The sequence below is a fragment of the Triplophysa dalaica genome, chromosome 10 (genome assembly GCF_015846415.1).
Source record: "Triplophysa dalaica isolate WHDGS20190420 chromosome 10, ASM1584641v1, whole genome shotgun sequence".
In the NCBI taxonomy this organism is placed as follows: Eukaryota; Metazoa; Chordata; class Actinopteri; order Cypriniformes; family Nemacheilidae; genus Triplophysa; species Triplophysa dalaica.
The window spans coordinates 365,001-377,163 of NC_079551.1; the positions used below are offsets into that span (position 1 = coordinate 365,001).

The 12,163-nt window shown below is 37.5% G+C and overlaps 3 protein-coding genes across 6 annotated transcripts in view; 1 reads left to right on the top strand and 2 right to left on the bottom strand.

Annotated features, from left to right (window-relative positions):
- Positions 1-4,969, top strand: part of dennd2db (DENN/MADD domain containing 2Db) — an 11,597-nt gene extending 6,628 nt beyond the window's left edge. The window contains exons 10-13 of one of the 3 annotated variants that reach the window (XM_056759639.1): positions 156-206; positions 438-519; positions 603-836; positions 4,721-4,969. In XM_056759639.1, coding sequence (XP_056615617.1) covers positions 156-206; positions 438-519; positions 603-836; positions 4,721-4,785 — 432 coding nt within the window. In that variant the 3' untranslated portion in view covers positions 4,786-4,969. Of the gene's footprint in view, positions 1-155; positions 207-437; positions 520-602; positions 1,187-1,777; positions 2,001-4,720 lie in introns of those variants that run through there. The other 2 variants (XM_056759638.1, XM_056759637.1) reach the window with 2 other exon arrangements.
- On the bottom strand, positions 2,047-4,734 carry dram2b (DNA-damage regulated autophagy modulator 2b). Its single transcript, XM_056759640.1, has 8 exons — positions 4,527-4,734; positions 3,433-3,681; positions 3,293-3,360; positions 3,076-3,218; positions 2,828-3,005; positions 2,672-2,754; positions 2,502-2,594; positions 2,047-2,437 (listed from the first exon to the last, which is right to left on the bottom strand). Exons 2-8 carry the CDS (start codon positions 3,561-3,563, stop codon positions 2,330-2,332), a joined length of 804 nt encoding a protein of 267 aa, XP_056615618.1. The 5' UTR covers positions 3,564-3,681; positions 4,527-4,734; the 3' UTR covers positions 2,047-2,329.
- Positions 4,970-5,420: 451 nt separating the features above from the next.
- cept1b (choline/ethanolamine phosphotransferase 1b) lies at positions 5,421-12,087 on the bottom strand. Of its 2 annotated transcripts, none has more exons than XM_056759618.1 (9): positions 11,776-12,087; positions 10,752-11,168; positions 10,526-10,673; positions 10,312-10,453; positions 9,716-9,800; positions 8,370-8,501; positions 8,131-8,289; positions 7,932-8,057; positions 5,421-7,853 (listed from the first exon to the last, which is right to left on the bottom strand). In XM_056759618.1, the coding sequence occupies exons 2-9, from the start codon at positions 11,082-11,084 to the stop codon at positions 7,737-7,739; spliced, it is 1,242 nt and encodes a 413-aa protein (XP_056615596.1). In that variant the 5' UTR covers positions 11,085-11,168; positions 11,776-12,087; the 3' UTR covers positions 5,421-7,736. The 2 variants fall into 2 exon arrangements, with proteins under 2 accessions (XP_056615596.1, XP_056615595.1); XM_056759617.1 differs by lacking the exon at positions 9,716-9,800 and adding an exon at positions 9,375-9,459 and having other exon boundaries at positions 11,776-12,084.
- Positions 12,088-12,163: the final 76 nt, after the last annotated feature.

Here is a 12,163-nt window from a genome sequence, read left to right on the forward strand (position 1 = left end):
GAGAGAGAGAGAGAGAGAGAGAGAGAGAAAGTGTGTGTGTGTGTGTGTGAGAGAGAGAGAGAGAGAGAGAGAGAGAGTGTGTGTGTGTGTGTGTGTGTGTGAGAGAGAGAGAGAGAGAGAGAGGATTGATTCTCTGTTATGTTTGTGTCTCATAGCTGCTGATTGTTGATCTGTCGAATGGAGCCAAAACAAAATTCATCACAAAAGTGAGTTTAACACACACACACACACACAAACACACACATTAACATGTGCACTAACACACACACACATACACACACAATTCATCAAACACAAACACACGCACACACTTCACAAGACATACAGCCGGATGGAGAGAGAACTAGACAGACATCACACACACACTTTTCATCTCTCAGTGTGTGTAGTTGTGTTTTTGTTCATCTCCAGTGAAATGTGTGTGTGTGTCACCTCAGTTAGGAGATGAGGAGTCGATCTTGCCAGTTAAACTCAAGGAGGAAGTGTTGCTCGTTCTGTCAGCACGCAAACACAATGCCTGTAAGTTCTGCACACACACACACAAGTCAGTGTGAACTATGAGTTTCCAGTAAGAGCGAGTGACGTTCCTGTTGTTGTGTCAGGCACAGATGAACTTAATAAGGTGGTGTCAGAGGCGTTTCTCCTGGTCTTCATCAGAAGTGTGGGTCATTTCTCACAACACTTCAAACGCTGCGGCAGCGGACGACAGTTCCAGAAGAAATCTTTCCTCAAAGGCGTGGAACACAAATCTCATCTCAACTTTGTCACGCAATTCATCCAGACGCAGATGTTTGATCTGTTTATACAGGAGGAGGAGACGCAGACAAACCCCAATGGTACACAACACACACTTTTATACTATATAAACTGTCTATTTAGAAACAAACACACACTCAGAAACATACATGTTCATGTTCATGTTTTTAAGTGATTACATCATGAATTCTTGTTACTCAAAGCAGGAATCTCACAAAACCTGTAATGAGTTTAAAGAAACACTCTACAACTATTTTTAGAACCATTAAGATGTTTAAGATTGTTACACTGTTTCCGTCACAATTTATGACAATTTTGAAAAGATCCAACAAAAAAATCGTATTTATATAGCTGAACTGAGGAATAAATAAATCAGGAGAATTATATAAATAATTAATATAAATGTAATAGATAATAGTATTTTTTTCTTTTTCTTTTATCTATTATTAGCTGACATTTATAAAAAGTTATAAGTAATAATTATTTATCAATATTTACTTATTAAAAAGTTTGAATAGATAACAAAAAAATAGTATTTATACAATATATAGTCGTAAGTTTTTTTTTTTTTTTATGTTAATCTATTATTAGTTATTATTTGTACAAAATATTAATAATGATTATTTATCAATATTTATTTATTAAAAATAATGAGTAATTACTACAATACATTATTTGTATAATTTATTTTTTTAAATTTTCAATATATAACATTTTGAATCTATTATTAGTTATTATTTATATAAATTATCAGTGATTATTATTTATCAGTATGTATTTATTAAAAAGTATGAATAAATAATGAAATAAATCGCTAGAATTATAATAATGCAATATGACTTTTTCTTGCATATTAAAGAGGATCCATGCGTCAATTTCTTAACACAAACTAAATCCTGTTTTCTAAATAAATAATTATGATGACTCCGAACTATTGATATAAACTCAGGAATCATACAGAAAGAATCATTGAGTCAAATAAGTTGACTCACTGCTGACTCATGTTGATGTGTCACTTCAGGATTCTTTCATAGAGAAGTGTGTGAGTATCACGACAGGAGGAAGAGAGAGAAGACAAAGACGTTTGTGCGAGGGGTCGTCGTCTAAACTTGTTTCCAGATGTGAAAGTCTTGTGTTACACAGTTTGTGTGATCAACTCATGTATCTGTCACAGCTCAGGCTGTCTGTGAATATTTAATGCTGTTTCTTTTGTTGTAATGTAATAAAATATGAAGTCATTGAGATGTGTGGTGTGACGATGGTGTCATCTGCTCAAGTATCAGCACAACATTTAAAGAATTGATCTTTTATTATGAAAAAGAAGTGCGTTTAAATGAGCGTGAGGTTATTTTCACTTTAGTACATACACACTTGAATTAGTATCATGATGTATAAACACATGAATAATAGTCGTTACAGTAATGAGAACACATGTCATTAAAAACCGTAAGAAACAAACATTAATATCAAGATATAAAACAAGCAAACACTCCACATGCAGAAGAAAACTGGATTCTGCTATAATAAACTTGAGACTTGTCATCCCTGAGTGTTGCTGCCCCCTGCTGGACTCTCAGATGCTCCCGGCCAGCAGCGGTGACGTCTCGGGGACGTCCCGGTAATGAGGAGAGTGATACAGGTGATCGCCGTGAAGCTCCGCCTCCGCTCTCAGATTGATCTTCTGCACAAACAAACACGTGTCACAGACGTGTTCATCAAGCGTGTGCGTGCGTGTGATGTTTTACCTTGAAGTCTCTGATGTACGTGAAGAAGAAGCTGATGAAGGACAGAGCCAGAGACCATTCAGAGATGGTGCTGATGATGTGAGGCGTGTAACCCTGTCAAAATACACACACATGTGTGATCACACACCTCTAACACACACACACACACACACACGTGACGCGTCACTCACGGGTTCTCCAGGGGTCCAGTGTAACTTCTTGTTGACTTCTACTCCAGGTAAGGTGCTGTACATGATGACGGACGATACGAACACTAAAAGAGTCAAGGAGAAAACACAAGGCCAGATGACATCAATCCCACAATCCCCTGCTGTGATGAAGGATACTGCTGATGATGCTGGCTAAAGTCCACATCCCCACGCTCAGACGGGTCCAGAACATGCTTTTGCTGTGGATGTGAGGCTGCATGTGATAGGACAGCAGGGTCTGGGCGAAGATGTACAGAGCGCCGACGCCGAACGTCAACACAGCGCCGACCAGATGCATGGAGAACAGAGTGGTTTTCTGCCAACGCATCGCAACACGTTAGCAAACATCTTTGGCTATTGAATAGATTGATCTCGCTCGCATGTACCTGGAAGTTAGCCACCACACACATGCCGAGAGAGCTGCCGCAGCCCAGCACCAAGCCCACGCGGTTGAGAAGATGCAGACGAGTGCCGCCAGCGTCTATCAGCGCCTGCACCTGCTTATAGCGCACGTACATCGTAGCCACACCTGCCGGACGACATAAAGATCAACATCACAGGGTCGCCGTAGGGTCGCAGTATTTCGGGTCAACACCTAAATACCTAAGAAGGCCGACACGTTCAGCATGATTCCAAACACACATCTCTCCGGTGCTACCGTCCCGGTGTCACTGCGAGACAAAGAAGGGTCAAAGGTCACGCTGTTGTGTACATGCTCAGTCTACTCGGCGCGGGTCTCTCACCTGATGTAGGGCACTAGAGGGTCCACGTGTTTCAGTATGACCGCCGTGATGTATGCGAAGACGAAGGTGGCAGCGGTCCACACCACCAGCGCCGCGGGCAGAGCACACAAACCCTCCTGAAACCACCACATGTCTGATGCACGGGTCTGATCCGGTCTGATCGTGTCACACACCGGTCTCTGTGATGTGACTGTTGGGTTGCTGGGGGGGAACTGGTTTCACTTCTCTTTTCGTGAGCACATGGCGATCCTGTGATAAAGCGACACGCAAGTTTAACAACACACTGAAAACACCGTTACACTTTATACGGGAACGTTTGATTGGAGGATAAACAATAACATTGATTGTTTGAGAATGAACAGCAGCGGTGATACCAGGAGACGTTCCAAGTGTGATATTGGTGTAGTTCTTTGAACTAAAAATACACTTTCAGTCTACTTTTTATGTACTTTAGTTCAAGTCCTTTTATATAAACTAGAAATGGGAGTAAATTTGTCGCAAGTATGAAATGAAGAGTTTGGCTGCAAAATTCAATTTTTTTAAATGGAAAAATATATTTTTTTTTTTATCGTGCGTTCAATTTATTATCAATGAAACAGCAGTTGGTTTGTTTAAATTTACGCCACAATTAAACAAAAAAAAAAAACAGCTAATTAACACAATAAAAGAGGATAACTTCATAAAAAAAGATGATTTTTGAACCAAACTCTTCTTATATACTACTATACTGTATTCTATACCATACCATACTATGCTATTATTCATATACACAATTTACATAATAACATATATGTGATCATTAAATATTCATATTGTATTTATTATTATGAAGATTTAACAATCAACAATGAATTGTATAATAGTATTATTCAAAGAAAGATGTTCAAAATATAACAAGGTTTTTATTATTTAAACCCTTTAATAATAAAACATTAAAGATGAATTAACGTTTAATTCAGTTATTAATAAAGATTAAACATATAAATATTAACTAAAATATATATGCATACGGTTATGATATTACAGATATCAGATGTGTGTGAAGAGATAAATCATTATTTAATAGTACAATAATTCTTTTGTATTAGATTTACCCGTCAGTCAGTCAAACTGTTGATCCATCACATCTGTGCACGCGCACTGACTCATGTTATTATCCTCTCTGAATGACTGTAAATATCCTCTTATGTCTGCTACATATATACTATACTATAAGTTCTTATCTTATTCGTTAAATGATTCAAATCTTTTTAAGTTTCTTTTTCTGCTGTTTATGTTCCTCTTTTAGGACTCGAGGGCGTCTTTCCGGGTCGCGTCACGAGACCCGCGCGCGAGACCCGGATGTTGCGCTGACCGCCGGGTTGCCAGCGCGCTGAAAATTCTCCTTGGTTTCGTTTCCGGGAAATAAAGGCCTCGCTATTATAAACATAAATAAACACATTCATTTCGAAAAGGATGAAGTGTTTTTTTGAGTGAAAAAACAATTGCACACCAGCCAATGAGATTTAAGTGAATAAAACCCGATAATGGCACACAAGTTAGACAGTTTTTGTAGTTTTGATTTGAGTTTATTCACTTTTCTTAAATATTTTCAATTAGCTTTCATTTTAGATTCATGGTTTTTATGATCATTTTAGTTGAATTTTGATGGTTGTTTAAGTAATTTTAATGTTGTTGTTTAAGATTAATTAATTCTTATTTTAGTTCTATTTAAGTTTTTGCTTATTTTTACAATTGATGTGCTTTATACTCATTTCAGTAAATTTTTGACGCAACTTTTCTTTTAGTTTAAGGTTTAATATCTTATTAAGTGTTAATGAACAGAAACGTTTTAAAATCAAAAAAACGGTTCACTAAAATAACCCTGCTTAGACCCACTGTGAATTCAGTCAAGTTGAATCACAGAGATAGTGTTTTTATCCTTACATAAATGTGCATTAAACGTGTTTCGGGCAAGTTTCTTAAAGTACAAAAAGAAAAAACAACAGTTATCATAAATATAGCAATCTTTATTTTACAGGTGCTTTTATTCAAAAAATCTGAGCAATGTTACAATCAAACCAACAGTTTGTCGTGAGTCAGAAACAGGCGGTTTAACATCACTGCCTACAATAAAACGAGTCTTATGAGACTAAGCATGGATTGACCAACGATTGATCACAGAAAAGAAGTTTCCATCAAAGTTCTCAAATCTGCCGTCTCTCTTAAAAATGAAAAAACTTCCAAGGATTTGGCAACAAGCAAAGTCAAAATAATCAAAGCCTAAAATAGAGGGCGGATTTCATCCTGTTAAGGATTGACACAACATCACACAAATACTGATGCTCTCATACTGGATGTGACAATAATCGTCAACTTCAATAATAGAGAAAATACGCATTGGACGACATGAAGAGCGTCTATCTGTCGTTTGATTTAATGCGTTCATAGGACACACACCAAACATGTGTTTTCATTCAATGAATAAATCAATGGTGCAGAATTCACGATTAATCGCATCCAGAATAAAAGTTTGTGTTTACATTTTACATACCTGTGTACTGTGCATATTCATTTTGTATTTATAAACACAAAACATACACATACTTGTCTATATATTTAGGAAATATTTAAATGCATTCATTTATATTTACCAATAATTGAAATTCTAAATAAACGTTTACTAATTGTTATATTTTTCTTAAATATATGCATTCATGTGTATGAGTTCATATATACAAAATTAATATGCACAGTAAACAGACATATTTTATGTAAACACAAACTTTTATCTGGATGTGATTAATCGTTTGACAGCCCTACTCTGAATATAGACGTATTGTGAGTATGCGAAGAAATGCACCACACAACATCAACCAAGATCCTTTCGGCATTTTCTAGAAAACAATTCATCGACTCCTGTTGCGTAACTTGAAGGAGTTATTTCTACAAACTCACGATGTGGAAATCAAAAATGGAAATACTTCATTCTTGGCATTTTGAACGTTGACATTTGAGAAAGAATAAAGTGAGGAGGGATTGGGTGAATCTCAAAAACTCATGTGTGACGTCACATCGCCCCCAAACTCTATATTCAGCATACATGTGATTAACATAGTTTATAGGACATGTTAACGTCTTCTTACAAATTATTTCTTGTTTTTGCATGACAGTATTGAGTTTGGGAACTAAATGTATTTCTTCTACCATGTAGACGGTCACAAAGAAAAAAAATAAAGGTTTTTATATTTGATTTTTGGGATAAATATGCGTCCGACAATGTTCAAATAAAGATTCACCGTAAACTTCTCCTGCGATTTCATTCATAAACAAAGAAATATTAGGGCTGTCAAAAGATTAATTGCATCCAGATTAAAAGTTTGTGTTTACATAATATATGCATTCATGTGTATGTGTTCATAAATACAAAATAAATATGCACAGAACACATACACAGACATATTTTACATAAACACAAACTTTTATTCTGGATTAATCGGGATTATTTGTTTGACAGCCCTAAAATAAATTAAGTGCTTTATATAAAAAACAACACAAATGTTCTTCAGATAACAGTAACACATCTGTGCATAAAAAACACACAAGTGCATAAAACAACAACAAAGAGAGAGCAAGAGAGAGAGAGAGAGAGAGAGAGAGAGAAAACATCTCACGCCTTATTAGCAGCAGTTTATGAAAGTGAAAAATTATGATTCATCTAGACTCACATGCAGCGTTAAAACCAGAGCACACAACCCATCAGAGCAATGCATCGTGGGTAATTCAGAGCTAACGCTTCAATCTCTCTTAACAAACTTAAAATAATCATCCAAAGAAAAGTGAGCTGGGCTGAAAATTAATTTGTCTGTTCGAGTAATTGTTCGTTCAGAATCACGTCAATCATCTCATTCTGGTTTAATCTTAAAGGGACAGTACACCCACAAATGAAAATTCTGTCCATGTTACTCACTCTTGAGTTGTCCCCAATTTGTATAAATCTGGTTGTTTCGATGAACAAGGAGAAAGATATTTGGAAGAATGCTTGTGACAGTGATTTTTGGTCACCATTGACTACCATAGTAGGAAAAAATACAGTGGTGGTTATATGTGTTTCTGCGTTCTTCAAAGTATTTTGTCCTACTATGGGAGTCAATGGCTGCCAAGGAGTGTTTGGTCAAAAGCATTCTTCCAAATATCTTCCTTCGTGTTCAACAGAACAAAGAGATTCATACAGATTGGGAACAACTCGAGGGTGAATAAACAGAGAATTTGAAAGGATGATGTCACGAGTGAAGCAAACCGCTGTTCCTGCGAGGGGTCAGAGGTCACTCAACGGCCTCACAGCTCTGGAGTTTGATCTTAAAGACGCTGATGTGCAGGTGAGCGGCGATCTCGTTACAGACGCTGAAGCAGTAACGCACCAGATCCAAGAGAGACAGAATCTGAGCAAGAAAAGCACATGCTGTTGAAATGAAACAGAGGAAATTATGTGCAGGAATATACCAGAGGATGAATCTTACCAGAGAAATCCACAACACCAGATATTCATCGATGAAGCTGTTGAAGTATTGATCCAGAAACAACAGTCCGGGACCCAGAAAGGCCACGTCATAAAGGTGCATCTCACTCTTGGTCATATGAGCCACCTGCACAACACACAAGCGGCTTTAAACACGCCGTACACGTGAAGAACACACACACGACAGGTCAGACACTCACCACCAGTTTATTTGTGATTTTAGCCGAGACGAAACCAAAGGCCAGAATATAAAGACAAGGGTGTTTCTCAAAGAGCTGCACGGCAGATTTCTTATGAATCATCATGGCCAGGACGATGACGGAGCCGATGTGCAGGACGGGAGATAACACACTCGTACCCTTAAACACACACGAGGTGTTGACAAGACATCAGCTTTTATGCTATTTTCTGTTCATGCACTTTTTCTTTATGTACGTACCGCTATGGTGGATCCGTTTTTCCCAACGCCGCCCGTGAATATGACTCTGAAGTAATTGACACATGAGAAAACAACTCCCAAAAATGTACAAAGCGCTGGAATTATTTTCATTTGGATGCTTATTATGGGAACCTATCAAATGCAAGAAAATGAACAAAAAACAGGTAGGATAATTAAAATAAATATATTATATCATATTTTTTAAATGTATATCAATTGATGTTTTTATGTATACAAATATTTTAAATAAATATTTTAGTGTATAAGACTAATATTATATATATATATATTTTTATATATATATTATTATTATATTGTTTATTTTTATTTAAAATGTATAAATGTATGTATATTGTTCACTTATTTGTTATTTTTATTATATATTATATTGTCTATATAGACTCTATCTAGATGAATCTGGATTATTAAATATATATATAATTAATTCTTAATTGAATTAATCTATAAAATTTAATAAAAATCTATATTTTTATGTTTACAAAAGTTAAAAGAATACTATAGATACAAAATGTAGGATATTTAAACATGATGTACATTACATTCACCCATAGTTCTAGTTTTGAGCAATTTTGGTGTATGCTTTTGTCATTATATAATTAATCTCTATATTGTATATGTTGCTGTATAAGATTCATTAATTTTATTTAAGATTTTGTTTATAATTCTAATTTTAGTGCTTTAAACTTATTTCAGTTTATTTTCGAGACAGCTTATCAGTTTTTCATTTAGTTGAAGTTTTTTCCAATAATTTTCAGATCAATATTTTACGAATAGAATCTTTTCAAATATAACAATTTTAATAAACACCAATACAAAATATGACATATATAAGAGACACATATAAATAAGAATATAATGCAGATATAATGCGATTAATGTTGTTATGCAGAACAGTTATGATTGTTGTTGTGTTATAATCATACGACAGACAGACGTCATACAGCACAGAGCGACACACAATCGTTTGACGTGTAGCTGAATTACCGGTGACTGCCAGAAAGCCGACCCGCCCACAGCAGCCAGTAAATACACGAGAATTATGAAGATCTGAACTTCTGTAACATCAATACTGAGCGAAAGAGAGAGCAGTTAGATCAAACAAACACACACACACACAATTAGCATCAATGATCACAGGAACTGGAGTCACTCCGCTTCAATGTGTGAACTGATCTGAATTGATTGGATTTGAATTTAAAATCCTCATCAGCGCTTAAGGTTATTAATGATTTCAGCCTGTGCGCGGAGAGCAAGTAGCTGATTGATGCTTTGCTCGCATTAGTCAGCCAGAGTCCCGTTCGATTGGCCGGTCGTGCCGGATTTACCGTTATGTTCCAAAAGTTGGGCCCGACTGTGGATGTAAACGTCTGTAACAACGCTAGACAGATCTGCAGTTCTGTGACATCTAATCTGCTCGCATGACAACGACATATAGACGACAAATGACAGGGTATTCTTGTCAAACGATAGGGCTGTCAAACGATTAATCGCAATTAATCGCATCCAGAATAAATGTTTGTGTTAACACAATACATATCTGTGTACTGTGCATATAAATTCTCTATTTAAAAACACAAAACATAAACATACTTGTCTGTTTATATATATATTGTATATATTCAGAAAATATTTACATGTATTCATTTATATTTACTAATAATTGATATTCTAAATAAAGATTTACTAATTGTTATATTTAATAATTTTATTAAATGTATGCATTCATGTGGATGTGTTCATGAATACAAAATGAATATGCACGGTACACCGACATTATGTAAAATACAAATAAAATAAAACAGAAACTTTTTCTCTGGATGCGATTAATCACGATTAATCCTTTGACATCCCTTAATTTAGCATTAAATTCACACTTTAAAATGTAAATATGTGAGAAAGAATACGTGTTTTGAATACTTACATGCCGAAGCGCAGAGTACCAGAGACGTACGTCTGCCAGTGAGCACAATAAAACATGAACATGCCCGAGAAACAGCAGAAAAACATCCAGTCAGGGTGAGTTCCCAGCTGCACGGCTATACTGGTGCCCAGTACCACAAACACTGAGACACAGAGAGAGACAACACATAAGATTAACATTTTTCTCTATTTTTATTTTAATGTGAAAGGTTCACCTGTGGAGAGGGAATCACAGCCGTGGTCAAACAGCTCCCCCAGTGGAGAACTGCTGTTAGTGCGTCTGGCCTGTTTTCCGTCGATGGCGTCCAATGACTGATAGACAAACAACCCCACCGCACACAGCAGATACGCCCAGAGAGGAGCCTGTGAAGCACATTTTGTTGATTTCCCTGATCCGATGTTGTCACAGATCTAACAGCATGAGGCTGAAGGTTGTGGTACCTGCTCAGTCGCAGTGGGACAGTAATACACCAGCACCAGCGTGGTGAAGATGTTGGTGGCCAGACCCACGATGGTGATGAGGTTGGGCGCGATCCAGGGCGGCATTCTGTGGACGAGCCACTCCCAGTATCGCTGCATGCTGGGTTCCAGCAGGGAGCGTCCCGAGCTGCTGTATCGATGCTCCTCCAGACGCTTCAGCTGGTGACGGGACAGAACCGGCTCCGGCAGCTCGAACAGACGTCGCAGGATGCCCGGGGCGAACCAGCACGACGAATCCACGCCCCGGCCGCGACCCCCGCTCCGCTGGCCCTGCGGCCTCTTCAGCCCACTCATCCCCCACAGCCAATAGCAGCCCGAGTCTGAGCCTGACTCCGCCCACTGTCCTCCCACAGAGCCACAGCGAGATGACGAGACGAACTGAAAGTAGAGAAACCGTTTTAAAAGGTCATTATAAGGAGAATATGATTTTAAGGTATTTAAGTTCACCAGACCACGCCCCTCACCCACAAGCCACGCCTACCTCATTGTTGTGTTGACACATGGTAAGATCATTTCACTCCAGTGCAAAACATTTGAACATTATTCGGTTAATGTTATTGGTGTGGACAGGCTTTTACATAAATTAATTATATTTTTCATTAAAATATCATATTAACACATACTCCATGAAAATGTTAATTTAACAGTACAATGCTGTAAATATGATACACGAACAGACACGCACAAACTATCATGGTACTGTTTGGTATCATAATTATATTAGTATATGTCAAATAAAGAAAGATAACAAATAACGTCAATGATATTGATAATGCCTTTCAATGTGTTAATTAGCTTATTATTATAATAAACGAGTATTTATATCTTTAAAATATAGTTGTTAGTTTTAAAAATAGTTATTTGTTAGTTGTGTCACTGGTGGTCTGTCGGGGTCTCTAGGCCGACTCGTTCTAGTTCTAGTCCTGGTTCGGGGTTCGAGTCCTGGTCCGGTTTCATCGTTTGACATGCCGTCTGCGTCACTCACCCGATAACTGCAGATAAAGTCCGAAATCCTCAGACAGAACACGAGCTGTCCGTTCAGTCCACTGCGATCCTGAAGTTTCGGTTCCGCCGGGTCCCGGTCCGGTTAGCGCGAGCTGCAAACGCAACGCCGCCGGTCACTTCCGGCGCAGCTCGACGCCATACGAGAGGGATACAGCTACTCCACTGGGCATGCGCACTTCACTACCGCATCATTTTTGTAACGCTGAAAACAGTTGATTAATATTTTTATATTTGTAAGGATATATTTAGGGTTGAGTTAGGTGTAGGCGTTGGCTAATGTTATTTCTTGTAATTATATGGCGAGATTGTGCACCACTTCCGGCCGTAGCTGTATCCCTTCTAGCAACAACCCGGAGGCGCGCCAGTAG